This window comes from Phyllostomus hastatus, unplaced genomic scaffold, assembly GCF_019186645.2.
Source record: "Phyllostomus hastatus isolate PE091 unplaced genomic scaffold, TTU_PhHast_1.1 phas_contig_471, whole genome shotgun sequence".
Lineage (NCBI taxonomy): Eukaryota > Metazoa > Chordata > Mammalia > Chiroptera > Phyllostomidae > Phyllostomus > Phyllostomus hastatus.
The window spans coordinates 891,761-911,422 of record NW_025333887.1 but is presented as its reverse complement, the minus strand read 5'-3'; the positions used below and the strand labels follow the sequence as shown (position 1 = coordinate 911,422).

General features: G+C 46.5%; 1 protein-coding gene across 1 annotated transcript; it reads right to left on the bottom strand.

The window, feature by feature from the left end:
* Window positions 1–19: 19 nt before the first annotated feature.
* LOC123823124 (long-wave-sensitive opsin 1) lies at window positions 20–11,479 on the bottom strand. The gene is made up of 6 exons (XM_045845485.1): window positions 11,351–11,479; window positions 7,763–8,059; window positions 5,057–5,225; window positions 4,265–4,430; window positions 2,549–2,788; window positions 20–130 (listed from the first exon to the last, which is right to left on the bottom strand). The coding sequence occupies exons 1-6, from the start codon at window positions 11,460–11,462 to the stop codon at window positions 20–22; spliced, it is 1,095 nt and encodes a 364-aa protein (XP_045701441.1). The 5' UTR covers window positions 11,463–11,479.
* Window positions 11,480–19,662: the final 8,183 nt, after the last annotated feature.

Below are 19,662 nucleotides of genomic sequence, written 5' to 3'. Positions count from 1 at the left end.
TGTTGGGGCTGGAAGAGTCTCATGCAGGTGACACCGAAGAGACAGATGAGACCTCTGTTTTGGAGGTGCTGGAGAGTTCAGAGCTATCATCCACTTTTTTCCCAAAAAGCTGCAAGATGCAGTTTCGAAACTGGCAGGACAGAAAGTGTTAGTCAGCAGAGCAGGAAGGGTCGATGTGCTATGCTAAAGGTAAACCTTAGGGCATTCAGAGGAAGGTATTCATTAAATGTCATCTGAATGAATTAACACCTTCTCTTCTACCATTTAGAACCCTACAAAGTGAATGGAGGAAGGCTCAGGCTGTTCTTTGCACATAAAGATGGTCTATTTCTGACTATTTGGTCATCTACGCCATCTAATTTAGCAGCTGATGGTAACTATTGTGGGTCATATCATGTCTCCCCAAAAGAGATGTTCAAGTCCTAACACTTGGAGTCTGTGAGTGAGACCTTATTTGGAAATAGCCTTTGCAGATGTGATTTAGATATACATTACCATGAGGTCATGCTGGAGTAGAGTGGGCCCTGATCCAATGACTGGTGTTCTTTTAAGTAGAATGGAATTTGGACACAGACACACAGGCACAGAGGGAAGAAGTTCGTGTGAAAGTGAAGACAGAGATCTGGGTGACTCATCTGCAAACCAGGGAACAGCAAGTGCCTACCAGAAGCTAGGAGAGGTGTACGGAACAGATTCTCCCCCAGAGCCCTTAGAAGGAACCAACCCTGCTGGACACCATGATCTCAGACTTTTGGCCTTTAGAACTGGGAGACAATATATTAAAGTCACCCAGTCTGTGGTCGTATCTTATGGCACCCCGGGGAACTCATACAGTGGCCAAAGATGATGTCAGTTAAGGACCCCATGCATAGAGTGACCTGTCTCCAGAGTGTCTGGGAAGAGACATTCTAGTAAAAGGGAACATGACTGTCATCTTGTTTCTATTCCATCAATTTTGAGGCCAGGTGAGGACTAGGTAGACAACAGTCTAGCCGCCACTGCATGTATTTAGCCAAGAGAGTCTTCTGGCACCAGGAGAGACCTGCTCTTTGCTCTTTGAGACCCCTAAAGAGATCTGGGCCACATGCATTTCTCAGATTATACCTCAAATCATCAGTGAGGTAACCACAATGCTTTGAGAATGCAGACCAGATTTGTTTCCTATGTACCCCAGGCCTATTCTTGACAACCTCAAGCTCCCTCCAAAACCAAAACGCTCAAAAATAAAAAACATAACTGTTGAAATCAATAGCAGAAGAAGTGGGCCAAACAGCAGAATCTACTCCGCTGAAGAGCTGGCAGATGAGGCTGAGGAATTCATTTGACACATTCACTTAACATCTACCTACTTACTGAGTGCCTATTCTGTGCCAGACTGTGTCCTAGGGGCAGCAGGGGGGTCCTCATGGAGTTCCACTCCAGAAAGTTCTCTCAGAATGGAACAGGAAGGGGCAACAGTATGAAAAGGGTGAAAGAAATGTTTGAAAGCCTGGAGAGGTCCAGAAGCGCAGACAGCTGTCTAGGAGGGGGAGAAAAGAAAGACGCAAGCAAAGACACGACTTGGCAAGTTAGTCTAGGATTCCACAAAACACAGACCTAAAAAGAGACCCATGTGAAAGACAGGAAACAGGGGTCAGGGACAGAACTATACTCTGAGTATTGAGGTGGCAGGGATGGAATCCTGGGGAATCAACTGTGGCACTGGTCCTACTGAATATTTTAAACACCACCAAAAGAATGCATACTTAAGGAACTTAGCAGAGAGTCAGAGCCAGGCAGGAGGAGGCAAAGCTATGGGGCAACTGCGAAACGGAGGAGCAGAGAAGAGCCAGTTGGAAGGATTAGGCTGGGTCTGGTGAAATAGAAGCTCCCTGAGGGGGCAGTATTTCTGACCCATCAAATCACATCACAGATACACCTTAATGAAGTGGATGTGAAGTGGGTGTTGAGGAAGAATAAGAAGGCAAATTGCACTTGGAATATGAGGAGCTGCAATAGTCACCTATAACCTATCAAGGAGTGTAAGAGTCATGGGCACTTTGCTGTGCAGGCCCAATATGCCAGTCCATGCTGGCTCCTATCTGGCGAGACTTTGGGCAGGACCACAGAATGTCCCCTCTGAACTGATCTATAAGGCCACGAAAGGCACCGGTGGGTGCAGCCAGGAAAAGCCTCTTTTAGGTCCTGGTCAGAGTTAGGGTTTGAAGATGGACAGATGAAGACTGAGAGAAAAGTTGTGCCAATAATGCCAAGAAGTGCACACCTAGGGTATTGTGGCCGTGTTCAGGCGGTCCTCCAGTGTTCGAGCTCTAGGCTAGTCCAGAGGCCAACAGAAGGGAGGAGCTTGGCAGTACACAGGCAAATGCAGGAAACGCCTACCCTCAGACAGAACACAAAAGAATCCAGAGGAAGAGGGCTGCCTAGGGTTGGGTCACATGCTGAGCCTTCTCAGGTCATTGTCCTAGAGGCCAGACAAGATACCAGGTGGAAGCCATTATGCAGCTCCTCCAGGTTCTATTTCTAGTTTCCTCTGCCGACAGTGACTTACCTGCCGATTCATAAAGACATAGATAATGGGGTTGTAGATAGTGGCACTTTTGGCAAAGTAGGCTGGCAGGGCGGCCACTAGAGGATGGAAGGCGTAGCCGGGATGGGCAGCAGCAAAGCATGCAAAGAAGGTGTAGGGACCCCAGCAGAGGCAGTATGCCAAGATCATCACCACCACCATGCGTGTCACCTCCTTCTCTGCCTTCTGGGTGGACTCGGATTCTTTTTGCTGCTTTGCCACCTGGGGGAGACAGAGAGTCAGACCAAGGGACAGTGAATGGGAGAGTCCCTCAGGGCTCTGAATCTGAAGGGACTCCGTGTTCCTATTGCTCGGGCAGCACGCCTGGGAAGCAGTGAGTGATGGGCAGCTCAAGGATGGGGACTTGTGGGGAGATGGGCCTACCTGCTATAGCAACTTGGTTAACCAGCAGCTAGTTCCCATCTGGGTGAGTACCACATCTGGCCTGGGGTGGTCTTGCGCCAGAGCTGCACATGCTTTGAGTTAGTACACAGCTAAACCTGGTTGAGATGGCCCTGAGCTTGGGCCTTCCAAACTCCTGGCTTATCTTGACTCCTGTTAGGAGTCTGAGCAGCAAGGAGCTAAGGGGGCTGTTCTTAGCCTCACCTGGTCCCTCATCAGCCTGCCCCCTCCCGTGCTCAGATCTGGGGCTGGGCAGGAGAAGGCACAGGGGCTGGCCACTGTCTGCTATGGGAAGGGATTGATGGCAGGCAGCTGAGTGGGCATGAGGGGAAACTGTGTGGGCAGGCAACACATTCTAGAGCCTGGGCTCCATATCTCAGACCTAATGTGGCCCAAACCACGGCTAGACCCCGTGAGAGCCAGCTAAATTGGTTCTGATCCCTGATCACCAACAGGGTGGGAGAGGCACATGGGGAATACCGCAGACTGAAGGTAATGAGATGAGGGGAGCTTATCTTGAGCCCGTGGCCTCCACTGTAGAGAGAGCTTCTGAGCACATGCTAATCTGATTGTGGGCACAAGCAGCTTCATATAGGAAAGGTGTCACCCCAAAGGGCCTTCTACCACCAGTGCCAAGCAGGATCCCAACAAGAACAGATGGCACGTCCAGATCAAGCTAATTGTAGCTTAGATAATTGATAAAGGGACAACTTATTTATGGTGTTCAGTAGACCACATGGGGAACACAGAGCTCTCAGCACCCCAGGACCCAATCTCCCTCTCCTGTCTTGCTCTGATTTCCTGCAAGGGCTCCCCAGGGGTAGGTAACCCAGCTGGCGCAGGGAAGTGGGGGTGTAGCTGTAGACAGGATCAGTTCCCAGGGAGAAGCAGGGTGGAGAGTGGGCCTGGCACTTGTGAATCCACTCCTTAGCCTGTGCCAACAGCCCAGTGAAGGGGACAAAGGCCCTCTGGTGGCAGCCTTTTAAAAACACTCCTTGATTGGCTGGTTTCAATCGTGCGTCTAGCTGCCCCTGGAACTGTCCTGGGTTGGGAGGAATACAGCTGTGCTCCCTTATTGGGCCCCTCCACTGGGGACCGGGGGCTATCCCCTCCCAGTCTATGAGGACAAGGACAAGAGAACCAGGGCTGTAACAGCAGTCCCAAAGAAATTGCCAGATTCACATCTGGTTTGGGGGCAGGAGAACAGACTGGGTGACCCTCTGTTCCTGCCTGGATATCCCTGGCCTTCGTGTTCCTACCAGCCAGGGGTGAAGCCAGGAGGGCACAGGGGCTTACAGCTCGGATGGCCAGCCACACTTGGAGGTAGCAGAGCACGATGACACTGAGTGGGATGATGCAGCATGTGGTCATGAGGACAATCATGTATGACTGCACCCCAGGGTACGAGCTACCGCTGAACACGTCTGGGCCGCATGAAGTCTTCAGGCCATGGGGCCAGTACCTGGATGGAAGGACCAGAAGCCTGTCTTGATGCATGCAAAGCAACCTGGGAGCCCCCAGCCCAGGGAGGCCACTGACTTCAGTAGGGTTGTTGGATTTTTTTTTTATTGAGGTGAAATTCACATTACATGAATTGACCATTTTTGAAGTGAATAGTTCAGTGGCATTTAGCACATCCATTGTCACTATCTGGTTTCAGAACATTGTCATCACCTGATTACATCTCTTTTTTTTACAAAAGGAGGGTGAGGTACTCTCTTGCCTTCTAAGAACACCTATGAATATCTGAATCATTTTTGTGGGGTCAACTAGATTAGCCCTGAAGTTGTAGGCATTTCTTCATGTGTTCCTGTGAGCAGTTCACACTTGGGAGAAACAGATCTTTCCAGAGGTTGGGAGACCATGGGGCCTATTTCCATGTTGCAGCCAGCTAGATTCATGCTTTCATAGCCGCTGCATGCTCGAAGGGGTCTCAGAGAGAGCCAGGTCCATCCTCCCTTTATTCGTGGGGCCATGGAGATCCAGAGTCAGAAAGCTATTTGTCCCGGGGTCACAGAGGGAATCACGAGTCTGACCCTCCCCTTTCCGCCCTAACAAACCACCTTCCTGGCATCCTGGTATCCTTACCTGCTCCAACCAAAGATGGGTGGGGCCGTCCACACAGCAGACCAGACCCAGGAGAAGGTGATGCCTGCGATGGCCAACTTGGCATCAAACCTCATATTGCCAAAAGGCTTGCAGACCACCAACCACCTCTCCCAGGAAATGATGGCCAGGGACCAGAGACCTGTGATCCCTGCAGGGGAGAGCAGACAGATGATGGCTTTGAGCCTCCTATATCACTTCTTCCATACGGACCAGCCGACAGTTTTCCAGATGAAGAGGCACTCTTCAACTACCCGCAAAACCTCACTGTCCAAAGAATGTTTTCAGGTCCAGGGGGCACTAGGTCTCTTGGTCAATTTCTTTTCTTAACACGAGCCTTCCCATTTTTCCCCACTGGGCCTCTCCTTGCTCCCTCTGATTCAGCCTCTTGGTCCACCTTGCTTTCCCTCTTTCTTTTACTTGGCTACCAGCCTTTTCTCTGATGACATTGAGGTAACCCCCGATGGCCACACACATACCAACATGACCCACTGATATGCTATGATCCCAGCCAACAGCTGTGCCCCTCCTGCCAGTACGTATGCATTCCTGCAGACCCTTGAAATCCCCTCCCTGATATGCCACCACCTTGCTCCATTTGGCAGGTGCAGACAATGTCTCCTGTCCTGCTTAGACCCCAGAGGAGTGCACAGCATTCAGGGATCCCTGAACTGGGGTGGGGAAAATGACATCTTTGTTTTCACCAACCTTTAATGGATACTGGCATTTTCTTCCATTTTGAGTGTGGCAGCACTAGCAGTGCCTGTGACTTGGTCACTTTACAGAGGTGGCAGACATTTCCAGTATCACTATGTTCATTACCATTTTGAAATTTCAATGGCTGTCAGGCCAGATCCAGTTATTTGATGCTTTAATGAAGAATACTGTCACTAATTCTTCTAAAAATACCTTTAATACTACTTATTCAATTATAATAGAATTAAATTTAGCATTATAATTTTAATGCTAATACTTAAATGAAGAACTGTGTTGGTCATTACTATTTAATACTTTGATCATTATATTTCAGTATCATTGTAATCCTATGGACCTTGCATGTGTTTGCAACCCTTCTTCTGAGAAGGGGTCCATATGTCTCCCCTGAGGGCCAGGGAGCGTCTGTGCCACTGAAACTGGTTCGGAAGAGCTGGCATCATGTTAACACCTACCTCATAAGGTTGTGGGAAGGTTCAATGTGTTCATTTAATGAGCTGCCTTCCTGCTCCCAATTTACAGATGAAAAAAATGGAGGAAGAACAGAGCAGTAAAGTAATTCAGTGGAGTTCACACCACTAGTAATTCCAATCTGGGGCCAGGCTCCTCATTTCCCAGGCCCCTCCTATCTTAGTGTCTCTTTCTGTTTCTATTGTTCACATCCTCAGAATCCAAATTGGAGATCAGGTTAGGCGACAATAAGACAAGCCCAAGTTAGATGTGGAAGCTAAGGACCTCAGTCTGTTGGCCGGGTGGCCCTGGTAAAGTTTAAAAATGGCACAGGAGGTGCAAGCTTCCCCTGGTTTAACAGCTGCAGGCCTGGAGACGGGCTGCGTGTGATGAGGGCTGTGGCTTTTGGGCTCCTGTAGTCTTGAGTGGACACCAAGGCTATAAGCCTGCAGTCCTCTGTTCTCTTATGGGGGCATGATATAAGTGCCGCTGGAGGGGACTTGGCCTCAGCAGGCCTGCCTATCCTCCTCTTCCTCGTTGGCCCTTGGGAAAGAAGCTTGGCCTCAAGGCATCCACTTCCCCTCACCAGGTGCCCAACATGCGGCAGATCCAACTTCTGCTCTCGCCTCCTTGACTCTCCTGTTGATGTGACTTTGGCTTTCTCACTCAGACTCCCTTCCATCTTCCAGCCTCTTCCTGGGTGTCCCCTTCCAACCTCCTTCTCCCAAAATAAACTGTCCACTCCAGAGTGTGCCATCTCAGGCTTGCCTGCCTCTTGTCATCTGCTCAACAATTGCTCACCAGTTGTCTGCCCACCCAGCCACCAACTCAGCCCAGCTTTCCTCAGCCACCTTGTCCCAGCCCCCTTCTTATTCTGCTGACTCAAGATTCAACTCCTCCAGGATACGGTCCTCTGAGAGGACTGTTGGCACTGTGTAGTTACTATCTGAGGTAGGGCCCCCTTTTCCCAGGACTTGGGAACACTTTGGGCTGGGACCCTGTGTGCAGCATCCTGTATGCCTGGTGCCTAGCATAAAGTTCAGCACATGGGTACTTCTCAGTCAATGTTCACCTGAATGGAGCTGCGGCCCACAGAAATGTTAGTGATGGGGACAGGAAAAGGAATCTGGTAATTTTTTCTTCCCCTGGAAAAAGCTAACACAGGTGAGCTGAAAGTGAACACATCCTGATTTGGATGGGAGCTTTGTTCGGGGTGCCCGGAGCACTCCCCTCCCACATTGTTCTGGGGTCATGTGGCTCAATATACGTTTTCTCACACGCCAGCTGTATGGCCCCAAACTGGCCGTTCCCAGGCAGAACCTATCTCAGAGCAGGCACTCAGGGTGTGTTGGACATCACAGTCCCACCCCCGACCTCAGTGATGATCTTGGCCCTGGTTTCCCCTGCGGGTCTGTCTCCCTTCAAGTGTTCATTGCAGGCACACCTGGGGGTTTGCTGTATGAATGTTTCCTTTACGTACAGCAGGCTGAGTCTCTCCTGAGGCTGGACCCTCAGCTGGCTTACCACACAGGGAGACAGTGTAGCCCTCCACGATGCACAGAGGGTGGCCCAGCACAAAGTAGCCATAGATCTGGTTCACAACACTGATAGTGCTGGCGATGATGGTCTCTGCCAGGTCAGCAACTGCCAAGTTCACCAGGATCCAGTTCAGAGGGTGGCGCAGCTTTTTGAACCTCATGGTGGCCACTAGTACAAGCCCATTAGTGAAGACAGATGCAATGACCACGAAGATCATCCAGGCACTGGTGAGGTGATACACCCATCTGGGAGCAATATGGTAATTGGGGCCTTCGAAGGGGCCTGGAGGCAGGAGGTACAGTGTAGATATCAGTGTCACCCACCTGTACAACTATACCCACCCCTCCTCCCCCACCCTGCCAGAGCCTGCCCCCAACCTTCCCACTCTCCTGCTTGCCGCATTTGCAGCTGGTTCTTTCCCACCAACTCTGCTCATCTGCAAACAACCTGCCCTTTATCCTCCTGTCTCTGAGGCCAGAGGACATGGCTTGGTGACAGCTGTATGGGCATCTTTGAACTTAACAAAGTGAAACTCTTCATCATCTTTGTAGGGTATCTCTCTGCCTCCTCTGGTTCACCACCTAGTGTGCTGGGCCAACCCCCTGTAGTGCCATTGACAGGCTCCTGCTCCCCCAAATCCCCTACACTCTCTGCACTGTTTTCCTTGCGTACTTCATGTCTTTCTGTTGAATATTTGCTCACACTCTCCCCTGCACCTGGGTCCTCTTCCTTTCCATACTATAAAGTCCAGTTCAGATGCCCTTGGTTTTCAGGAGCCTTTCCAGATTCACCAGCTGAGAGTCAACTCAGCCCCTTGGGACTACCATGATACAACTCTAGGATGTTCTAGTATATACTGGAATTACCCTGAAAGTACAGAGGTTTAGTGTGAGAATAGCAACCGGAACTGTGAGGTGTTTGGAACACTCCAGCTTGCAGACAAATGCAAGGGGCAGGAGCAGTTTCAAAATGAGGCAGCCTGAGTGTCCTTCCCAAACAATCCGTGGAATCCAGATTGGGCAGAGCAAGGACAAGAGGGACAGGGCAGTGACAGAGGCCATGCATGGTGGTAGGGGGACAAGGGCGCTCTGAATTTGGGAGGCCAGAGAGGAGGGGCCTCTAGCAGTGCAGGTGCCCAAGTCTGCTCCTCCCTCCAGAAACCTCTGGGTGGGACTCATTTCATGAAGAAATGAGCATGAGAAGGGTATCCCACTCAATGCCCTAACAAAAATATTCTAAAAAATATAGGAAGGGTAGGGATCAGGTGTGGGGCCAGGCAGAAAGGCAAGGTTTCTTCGAATATACCTTGTTTTCTAGATTTTAATTTGGAAACCTGCAAGTAATTTATTACCTAATTATAAAACAACAGTTAATTTTAAAAAGCAATCCCTGAAAATAAAAAAAAGAAACAAATGGACTTAAATGCATAGCTACTCCATGACATAATCACATACAGAACGACTATTCTAAGGGACTTGAAAAAATAGTGGTTTGACTCCGTGAACCTAGTGGCATACATCTAAAGATAAAATTTTATCCTAAATATGAAATATATCTTAAAGGTATATCCTAAAGATAAAATGTCCAAATGTTACATTTCTGGTAATTATGTTGTCAGCAGTTGTGTTGGTGTTGTTCTGAGACCATTGTGTGTGTGTTTGGGATAAAGTTAATGATTAATTAAATGATATTTTAATTCTGATTCTCCCCAAAGCTCATGAGAACATGATTCTTGGTGGGAGAGAAAGGAGATACAGAGGTCAAAACCAATTGGCTCCACTGGGAAACTAAGTCATTATTTTGAAATGGGAGAGATAAAAGAGAAGAATCAAACATTTCTCCTGCCTTTCCCATATACACTCCCTACCCCGGGAGAATGCAGTAACAGATGAGGGCATGTTTCTCTTTATCCAAGTAGCCCAGCTAACAAATGAAGACAGAATGCTATATTTTTGCATTCCCCAGTGGTTTAATGGGCCCAGGCAATGGGCTTCAGCAGCTGCCCACACCCAGGAAAAAAAGACACCCTCCTAGTGTAGAAGTCTTGACAGAACACCCAACAAATCCAGCCTGCCTCTCAGCAGACCTTCAAATCAACTGCCAGTTTACAAAAACAGCCTGACAAACGAAGTGGGAGGGGCATGGGAAACCACACACAGGAAGACGTAGGTAAAGTCTGAAGTGGATGAGTCCAGAGACTCATCTGCTTTGACAAGTAAATTGCAAAGAGGTCCGGAGGAACCTCCAAATCCAAAAAAGATGACAAGACATGTTGATCAATAGTAACGTGAAGGCCTTACTTGAGTCCTGTTTTAAGCAAACTGAAAAAAAAAATGTTTAAATGCTGACTGGGATTTCATGATATCAAGGCAGCGTTACCTTCTAGGTGTGATAATGGCATCATGGTGACGTTTTCTAAAGAGTCCTTTCCTCTTACAGGTGCATACTGAAGATTTATAGAGGAAATGGTGTGATGTCTTAGATGTACCTCCAGAAATCACGAGGAGGGGTTAGTGGAGTGGGTTACAGATGAAATAAGACAAATGATCAGTATCCAGGGGTTCATTATACTTTTCTCTCTACTTCGGTAGATACTCCAATTTTTTAAAAAAAATTTACAGAAAGGAATCTTGGACATTGAAGCCCCAGGGGCCCCCAGGAACAGCATTGTTCCTTCTCCATCAAGGACATTCTGGGGCTCAATCAATCAGCTCGATGCCAACTTCAAGATTCTCAACCAGTTTGGCCTGGGAACCCTGTTGCTGATCACTGCTCTGGCTGTCAAGAAACCAAGGCATGTGAGACATTCTTGAAGGAACCAATGGTCTTTAGTTTGGAGGAGGGACCTGGGAAGGGGACTAGGACTGAGGATCACTAGTGTCCTCATTTCTTTGAGGGCCTTACATGCAAGGCTTTTTGACTGGACCACTCCCAAGAAAGAACTCAGCTGCCTCGACAGAGTTTTCAGTTTCTTTGGGACCTAAGCCCTCTCTCGACATGAAGCAAAAGAAGAGCAGTCTTGGGACTGAAGCGAGCTTCTTCCCCCAAGAATGTGCTATGAAAGAGTCCGGGCCCCAGGACATGAAGTTGGAAAAGATGACCAATACAGTCTCTTCTGACCCTAAGGTTCTAGAAGTCACTCACCCCCTCCCCCAAGCCTCCTGCCCCTAGAGTTTTTTTTGCCTCCTGTTGGCTTTAGAACATGCAAAGATGAGTCAGACCAGGGTCCTTCCCCAGACTTGAATGTAATGAGTGCTCACTAGCAGCTTGGGGTACAAGGAAAGAGTAACCAACTTTCATGGGACAGGGATTTCCAAAGGGTCTGGGAAGCCTACATGGTTTGAAACCGCATATTTGTTATTCTGATGTCCTTTTCTATTCAGAAAGGATCCCCCGATTCATGTCATCATAAAGGCTAAGGAAGAAGACCCTTTTGGCTGCTGACAATGTGCAGAAGACCCTCTTGGGTAGGGTGGGTGGCCGACAACCCCCCATGTGGCCACTTGGGTCTAGTGTCCCAGGGGAGCTGCTTCAGCCATTGTAACCGAGCCTCCACGGCACCTGCTCTCTCACCTCTAGTGGCGTTGCTGTTGGTATAGGTGAAGATGCTTGCCTGGGTGCTGTCCTCAAAGCTGGCCTGCAGCTGCCTGTCTGCAAACCTTTGGAGGCCCCACGACTGGGCCATGGCTCCAGAAAGCCTTGTCCCTGATACCTGCCAGCACTGGTGTTGTCGGGGGGTTACAGTGCTTTATACAAGCTTGCAGGATCAGCTTGGGCTTCCTTACCTTAAAAGCTCCCAAACCGTTCACCATCTGATCTCTTAATTGGGCCCTGGACTTAGACCTCCTCTCCCCCACCCCTTGCCTCCTGGCTCCTTAGGAGAGCCCATGAGGGCAGCTCAGAGGGATTTGCTTGGAACCAAACTCATAGCCCCTGGCTTCCCAAGGTGGCTGCAGGAGCTGCCGTGGACCCTTGCTGCTGCTTATGTGTCCTTCGTTCCCTTCTACTGTCTGGCACCAACTCTTAAGTCAGGCAGGCCCGAGAGTCAGGATTTTCAGATTTGGGGAGCAGTCCAAAGTTCAAATCTACCTTTCCCATCTGGTTTGCTCCAGAGTCCTGGGAGGTGGGGTGTGCTAGGAGGCTTTGCAAGACTGAGGCCTGGAATTGGAGCCTCCTTGAGCATCAGGCCATCTCACTGGGCCCACATAGAAGCAAGTTGCACTGGTAGGGGCTGCTCCCACAGGAGGGGAGGAGCAGACTTGGGGGCCATCTTGCTTTCTGCTTCCCCTTGCTCCCCATGAACTGCAGCTCTTTCAGTCACCAGGGTGCTCATCTAGGCAACTCTCCTGCAGCACTTGAAGGTGCCCACAGACACTCAGGCCCCACCCACTCAAGTCTCCTTCTCCTGAATTCATGACCTTTCTTTCGACTGCCTCTGACCACACCTTGCTTCTAAACTTATCTTCAAAAGTAAAGCTCTTGAGACTCTGGCCAGGTAGCTCAGTAGGTTAGAGTATCATCCCCGATATGCCAAGGTTGAAGGTTTGACCTCTGGTCAGGCATATACAAGAAGCAACCAGGGAATCCAAAAATAAGTGGAACAACATTTCTCTCTGTCTCTGTCTCTCTTTCTCTGTCTCTCTCAAATTCAATAAATAAAATTTTTAAAAAGGAAGCCTCTCAACACTGTATTCCAGACCAGCTACCTCTGTTGTCCCTCTTCAGCCACTGAAGTCTGGTTGCTGCTGACCCTGCATTTGTCAAAGGCACCAATTACCTGCTAATTGCCCCATTCTGCAGCCTTAACTGTTTCTGACTAAAGACCCCTGGCCTCGCTCTACAGACTCCCCTTAGGGAACACATCCTTTCTGTGGCTTCTGCCAGCTCCTCTCTACTCAGTCCTGAAATCCAGCTGCCTTCAGCTATCTCCTTTGGGTTGGCCTTAAGCTTGGTAAAGCCAAGGCATGTGCTCATGGCCTCACTTCCCTGTTCTCAGTGCCATGACTTTTCAGCACTCCATGCTGAAGCTCCTGGTCATGCAGCTACTCCTGCAGGTGGAGGGGAAGCCTTGGCTGCCAAGCTGAGGGCTGGAGCTTCATGGAGCCCCAGCCGGGTCACTCATAGCAAGAATGGATCTTAGCAGTGGTCACTGCCTGCCATATGCTAAGTGCCTGACTAGGGGTTCTGCGTGGAACTGAAGGTAAGAATCCTGACCACAATCTTGCCAGGGCCTATTGGCAGCCTAGAAAGTTGGGCTTGCTGCCCAAGGACAGCTGGGGAAAGCTGTGTTTTCCTAACTGCAAGAGAAAGTACACCCAATACTTCCACTCCTAGGTATCTACCCAAGAGAACTGAAAACATGCCCACACAAAAATCTTGTATAAGAATGCCCATAGTAGCACTGTTCACAAGATATGAAAAGGTAGAAACAGACCAAAAGTGAATCAACAGGTGAATGAATAAACAAAATGTGGGCTGTCCATGTAATGGAGTTCAGCCATAATAGGAAATGGAGTTTCAGGTCCTGGTCAGGTAGCTCAGTTGGTTAGTGCATCATACTGATACACCAAGGTTGCTGTTTTGAGCCCTAATCAGGGCGCATACAAAAATCAACCAATGAATGTATAAATTGGCAGAATAACAAATCAATGTCTATCTGTCTGTTCCCCCCTCTCTCCTCTTCCTCTCTCTCTTTAAAACAAATAAATTTAACAAATGGAGTTCTGGCTCACAGTATAGCATGAATGAACCTCAAAAACATGATGCTGAGTGAAAGAAGTCAGACACAAAAGGCCATGGAATGTATGATTCCATTCACATGAAATGCCTGAAGTGGCAAATCCATAGAGACAGAAAGGAGATTAGTGGTTGCCAGGGGCTGGGAGGTTGCAATGGAGAATGATTGCTAATGGGGACAGGGATTCCTTTGGAGGTAATGGAAATATTCTAAAATTGGATTGTGATAGCACAGCCATTGTGGGAAACAGTTTGGCAATTCCTCAGAAAAATTAAAAATAGAATTCTTATATGATCCAGCAACTCCACTTCTGGGTATATACCCAAAAGAAGTGGAAGCAGGAGCTCATATCATGACCTTAGGACATTCAAGTGGCTCACAGTGTAGCTTAATATAACAATATCAGATCCCTTGAATTCAGCCCCTGGTCATTGTGACTTCCAAATCCATACTTTTCTCTCTTCCTGGGTCCTAGGGAGCTCTACCTGCCTGTCAGCAGGGTCAAAGAATCAGAGCATCCAAGAATGTGAGAGCTGGAGGTGGGCCTCCTCTGAGATTGCCTGTCCTACCTGGTCCCTTCTGAGCACTGACACACAGGACACCTCTTCCCAGCACCACCTCGGATTGGCTGGATGCCCTTGGATGGGGAGGCCCCTCCATTTTGGGCCAGATTTCCCTTCTGTCTAAAGGGGTATAACCAGTCCTTCCTGCCCCTGCACAGGGCTCCCATGGCATTTGGAAGCCCTTTGGGAACAATGTGAAGTGCCATCTGAGTGGACGCCTGGCAGAGGAGGATCAGGACATCTGGGGAAAACTTCCAGCTTGAGGCGTGGAGGTGGCCCACCACTTGCCAGGCCTGCTCTTGTCCAGCATTACATTAATCACTGAGTTCAGTCATGGGTCTGCCCCAAGACCCTGTAGAAGGGGAGGGGAGATGGCAGAGGTGGGAAGAGGTGGGGATGGTAGTGAGTCCTGGATCATCACTGTCTCTGCAGAATAGGGTGCTAATTGATGATTAAGGTTAATAGAAGATCAAGTCTTGTTTTAGCAGAAAGCAGATTACTGCCCTGAAAATCACCCAGCACCTGGGTGCACACGTGTGCTCCCCAAGGCCCAGTGAAAACTCACTTAGGTCCCACACTATGGCAAAGGGTAGATGAAAGAGGAAGGACATTCATAAAGAAGATGAAGAACAAGGAGGGGGAAAATGTGGGTGAAGAGCAGCAGGAGAAATAGGACGGGGCTTCCACTTTGCCCCCATCTCCCTCTCTCATCACCAGCTGGGGCCGCCTAGTCAGGCTGGAAGATAAGATGGCTGACTTGCCTAATCCAACTACTCCTAAGTGACTGGGAGGAACCATGATTACGAGCCCTGGGGACTGACTGTCACCTTGATTCAGCTGTGGCTTTGGTCAGCAGTCAGTGGCTACTACAACTACAAGGCAAGGAACCACTTGACCATTTGCCTTCTATTATTTTTGTTGTAATAAAATTTATATAACATCAAATTTACCATCTGAACCATTTTTAAATTTTATTTTTTTAAATTAAAGTTTACATTCAATATTATTTTGTATTAGTTTCAGTTGTACAGCATAGTGGTTAGACAATTATATACTTTGTAAAATGTTCCCCCTGATATGGTACCCACCTGGTACTATACATACATCCCTGTGACTGTTTTGTAACTACCAATTTGTACTTCTTAATCCCTTCACCCTTTTCTACCCACTCCCCAAGCCCCCTCCCCTCTGGCAACCATCAGTCTTTTCTCTGTATCTATGAGTCTGTTTTTATTTTGCTTATTTGTTTATATTATTCTTTAAATTCCACATAGAAATGGAGTCATGTGGTATTTGTCTTTCTCTGATTGACTTATTTCACTTGGCACAATACCCTCTAGGTCCACCCATGCTGTCACAAATGGGAAGATTTCATTCTTTTTTATGACTGAGTAATATTCCATTGCATATATGCATCACCACTTTTTTATCCACTCATCTATTGATGGACACTTAGGTTGCTTCCATATCTTGGCTATTGTAAGTAATATTGTAATGAACATAAGGATGCATATGTTCTTTTGAATTAGTGTCTTGGGTTTCTTCAGATAAATACCCAGAAATGGAGTTGCTGGGTCAGAAGTCCATTCCATTTTTAATTTTTGAGGCCCCTTCATACTATTTTCCACAGTGGCTGCACCAGTCTGCATTCCTACCAACAGTGGACTAGGATTCCCTTTTCTACACATCCTCACCAGCACTTGTTGTTTGTTGGTTTATTTATTCTTTTAAAGATTTCATGTATTTATTTCTAGAGAGAGAGGAAGAGAAACATCCATCTGTTGCCTCTTGCAAGCTCCCAACCGGGAACCTGGCCTGCAATCCAGACATGTGCCCTGATCAGGAATCAAACCAGTGACCTTTCAGTTTGTGGGATGATGCCCAACCCACTGAACCACACCAGTCAGGGCTGTTTGCTGATTTATTGATGATGACTCTTCTAGGAGATTTGAAGTGATATCTTATTGTGGTTTTATTTTGCATCTCTCTGATGATTAGTGATGTTGAGCATCTTTTCATATGTCTATTGGCCTTCTGTGTGTTCTCATTGGAGAAGTGTCTATTCAGGTCCTTAGCCCATTTTTAAACTGGATTTTTTTTTGGTGTTCAGTTATATGAATTGTTTACAAATTTTGAATATTAACCCTTTATCAGATGTATCATTGGTGAATACTTTCTCTCATTCAGTAGGATGCCTTTCATTTTGTTGATGATTTCCTTTGCTGTGCAAAACCTTTTTCATCTGATGTAGTCCCATTTGTTTATTTTTTCTATTGTTTCCCTTGTCCAAGGAGACATATCAGAGAAAATATTACTAAGATAAATGTCAGAGATTTACTGCCTATGTTTTCTTCTAGGAGTTTTATGGTTTTGAGTCTTACATTTAAGTCTTTAATCCATTTTGAGTTTATTCTTGTGTGTGGTATAAGAAGGTGGTCTAGTTTCATTTATTGCACGGATCTGTCCAATTTACCCACTCTCATTCATTTAATAGACTGTTCTTACCATTGTATATTCTTGCATACTTTGTCAAATATTAGTTGACTACATAGGCATGGGATTCCTTTCTGGGCACTCTCTTCTGTTCCATTGATTTATCTGTTTTTATGCCAGTACCATGCTGTTTTGTTTACGATAGCCTTGCAGTACAGTTTGATATCAGATAGTGTATTCATCCAACTTTGTTCTTCTTTCTCAAAATTGCTGTGCTTATTTGGGGTCTTTTGTGGTTCCATTATAAATTTTTGGATTATTTGTTCTTCTGTGAAATATACCATTGGTATTTTGATAGGAATTTTATTGAATCTATAAACTGCTTTGGGTAGTATGGACATGATAATAATGTTAGTTCTTCCTATCCATGAGCATGATATATCCTTCCATTTATTTGTATGTTCTTCAATCTGTTTCTTCAGTGTCTTATAATTTTCTGAGTACAGGTCTTTTACCACCTTGGATAAACTTATTCCTAGGTATTTCTTGTTAAATATTTTGTTTATTTTCAGAGAGAGGGGAAGGGAGGGAGAAAGAGAGGGAGAGGAATATTAATGTGTGACACAAACAGTTGGTTGCCTCTCGCAAACACCCCCAATCGGGGACCCTACCCACAACCCAGGCATGTGCCCTGACTGGGAACTGAATAGGCAAACTTTAGGTCACAGACCAGCACTCAATCCACTGAGCCACACCAGCCAGGGCTCATTCCTAGGTATTTTTTATGCAATTTTAAATTGGATTTATTTATTTATTTATTTACTTATTTACTTACTTACTTATTTTTGTATTGAGAGAAGGGAGAGAGAGAAAAAAACATCGATTTGTTGTTCCACATATTTATACACTCATGTTGATTCTTGTATGTGCCCTAACCAGGGATCAAACTTGCAAACTTGGCATGTTGGGATGATGCTCCAACCAACTGAGCTACCCAGCCAGGGCACATTATTTTCTTAGTTTCCCTTTCTGATAGTTCAGTATTGGTGTATCATGACAGTTCAGCAGCATTAAGCACATTCACATTGTTACACAGCCATCACCACCATCCATCTTGAGCACTTTTCATCTTCCAAAATTGAAACTCTATACCCATTAAACACTAACTCCTTATTCTCCTCTCCCCCAACCCCTGGCGCCAACCTTTCTACTTTCTGTCTCTATGAGTTTGCCTACTCCAGGGACCTCATATAAGGAGAATCATACACTATTGTCCTTTTGTGTCTGGCTTTTTCCACTTAGCATAATGTTTTTTAAAGTATATTTTATTGATTATGCTATTACAGTTGTCCCAATTTTTTCTCCCCTTTATCCCCCTCCACCCTGCTTCCCCACCCTCCACCATCCCCACCCCGCTTAGTTCATGTCCATTGGTCGTACATACAAGTTCTTTGGCTTCTCCATTTCCTATACTATTCTTAACCTTTCCTTGTCTATTTTGTGCCTACCAATTCCCTGTATCTTTCCCCTTTCATTCTCCCCCTCCTCCTCCCCACTGCTAACCCTCATGTCATCTCCATTTCTGTGATTCTATTCGTGTTGTAATTGTTTGCTTAATATTTGTTTTTGTTTTTTAGGTTCAGTTGTTGATAGTTGTGAGTTTGTTGTCATTTTATTGTTCATAGTTTTGATCTTCTATTTCTTAGATAAGTCCCTTTAACATTTCATATAATAAGGGCTTGGTGATGATGAACTCCTTCAACTTGACCCTATCTGGGAAGCACTTTATCTGCCCTTCCATTCTAAATGATAGCTTTGCTGCATAGAATAGTCTTGGATGTAGGTCCTTGCCTTTCATGACTTTGAATAATTCTTTCAGCCCCTTCTTGCCTGCAAGGTTTCTTTTGAGAAATCAGCTGAAAGTCCTATGGGCACTCCTTTGTAGGTAACTCTCTCCTTTCCTCTTGCTGCTTTTAAGATTCTCTCTTTATCTTTAATCTTGGGTAATGTAATTATGATGTGTCTTGGTGTGTTTCTTCTTGGGTCCAACTTGTTTGGGACTCTCTGAGCATCCTGGACTTGTGTGTCTAGTTCCTTCACCAGATTGGAGAAGTTTTCCTACATTATGTTTTCAAATGAGTTTTCAATTTCTTGATCTTCCTTTTCTCCTTCTGGTACCTTTATTATTCGGATGTTGGAACGTTTAAAGTAGTCCCAGAGGTTTCTCAACCTCTCTTCATTTTATAAAGATTTTATTTATTTTTAGAGAGAGAGGAAGGGAAGGAGAAAGAGAGGGAGAGAAATATATCACTGTATGCTTGCCTCTCATGCATCCCCTACTGGGGATCTGTCCCACAACCCAGGCATGTCCCCTCACTGGGAATTTTACTGGCAACCCTTTGCTTTGCAACCCGCGCTCAATCCACTGAGCTACACCAGCCGGGGCTCTCCTCATTTTTTTAAATTCTTATTTCTTCATTCTGTTCTGATTGGGTGTTTATTTCTTCCTTTTGTTCCAAATTGTTGATCTGAGTCCTGGTTTCCTTCCCTTCACTGTTGGTTCCCTGTATATTTTCCTTTATTTCACTTTGTGTGCCTTCATTTCTTCCTTCATTTTTGCAACAGCACTGAATCATTTCTGTGAGCATCCTGATTACTAGTGTTTTGAACTCTGCATCTGATAGCTTGCTTATCTCTTCATCGCTTGGTTCTTTTTCTAGAGTTTTGATCTGTTCTTTCATTTGGGCCGTATTTGTTTGTCTCAGCGCACCAGTCTGGATGAATGTTTCTTGTTTAACTCTTTGGTTGTCGGACTTCCATGAAGTTTGATTTTCTGGCAGTTCTGGTTGTTTCTGTTTTTAAACTTGTCCTTCTTTTGGTTATGTGAGGAAATGAAGTATTTCTACCTATACCCCCATCTTGGCCAGAGCCCCAGGATAATGTTGTGTTTGTTTATTGCTTTTTAAAAGATTTATTTATTTGTTTATTCATTTATTTATTTCTAGACAGAGGGGAAGGGAGGGAGAAAGAGAGGGAGAGGAACATCAATGTGTGTTTGCCTCTAATGCTCCCCCTACTGGGGGACCGGGTGGGCAACCCAGGCATGTGCCCTGACTGGGAATTGAACCGGTGACCATTTGGTTCACAGGCCT

Excerpts from the sequence above, each read along its gene's own strand:
- LOC123823124 (XM_045845485.1), bottom strand. The coding sequence starts at position 11,462 with ATGGCCCAGTCGTGGGGCCTCCAAAGGTTTGCAGACAGGCAGCTGCAG. Across the intron at positions 5,226-7,762 it reads CTACACTGTCTCCCTGTGTG|GGATCACAGGTCTCTGGTCC; the intron begins GTAAGCCAGCTG and ends TCTCCCCTGCAG. Across the intron at positions 131-2,548 it reads ATGTCTTTATGAATCGGCAG|TTTCGAAACTGCATCTTGCA; the intron begins GTAAGTCACTGT and ends CTGTCCTGCCAG.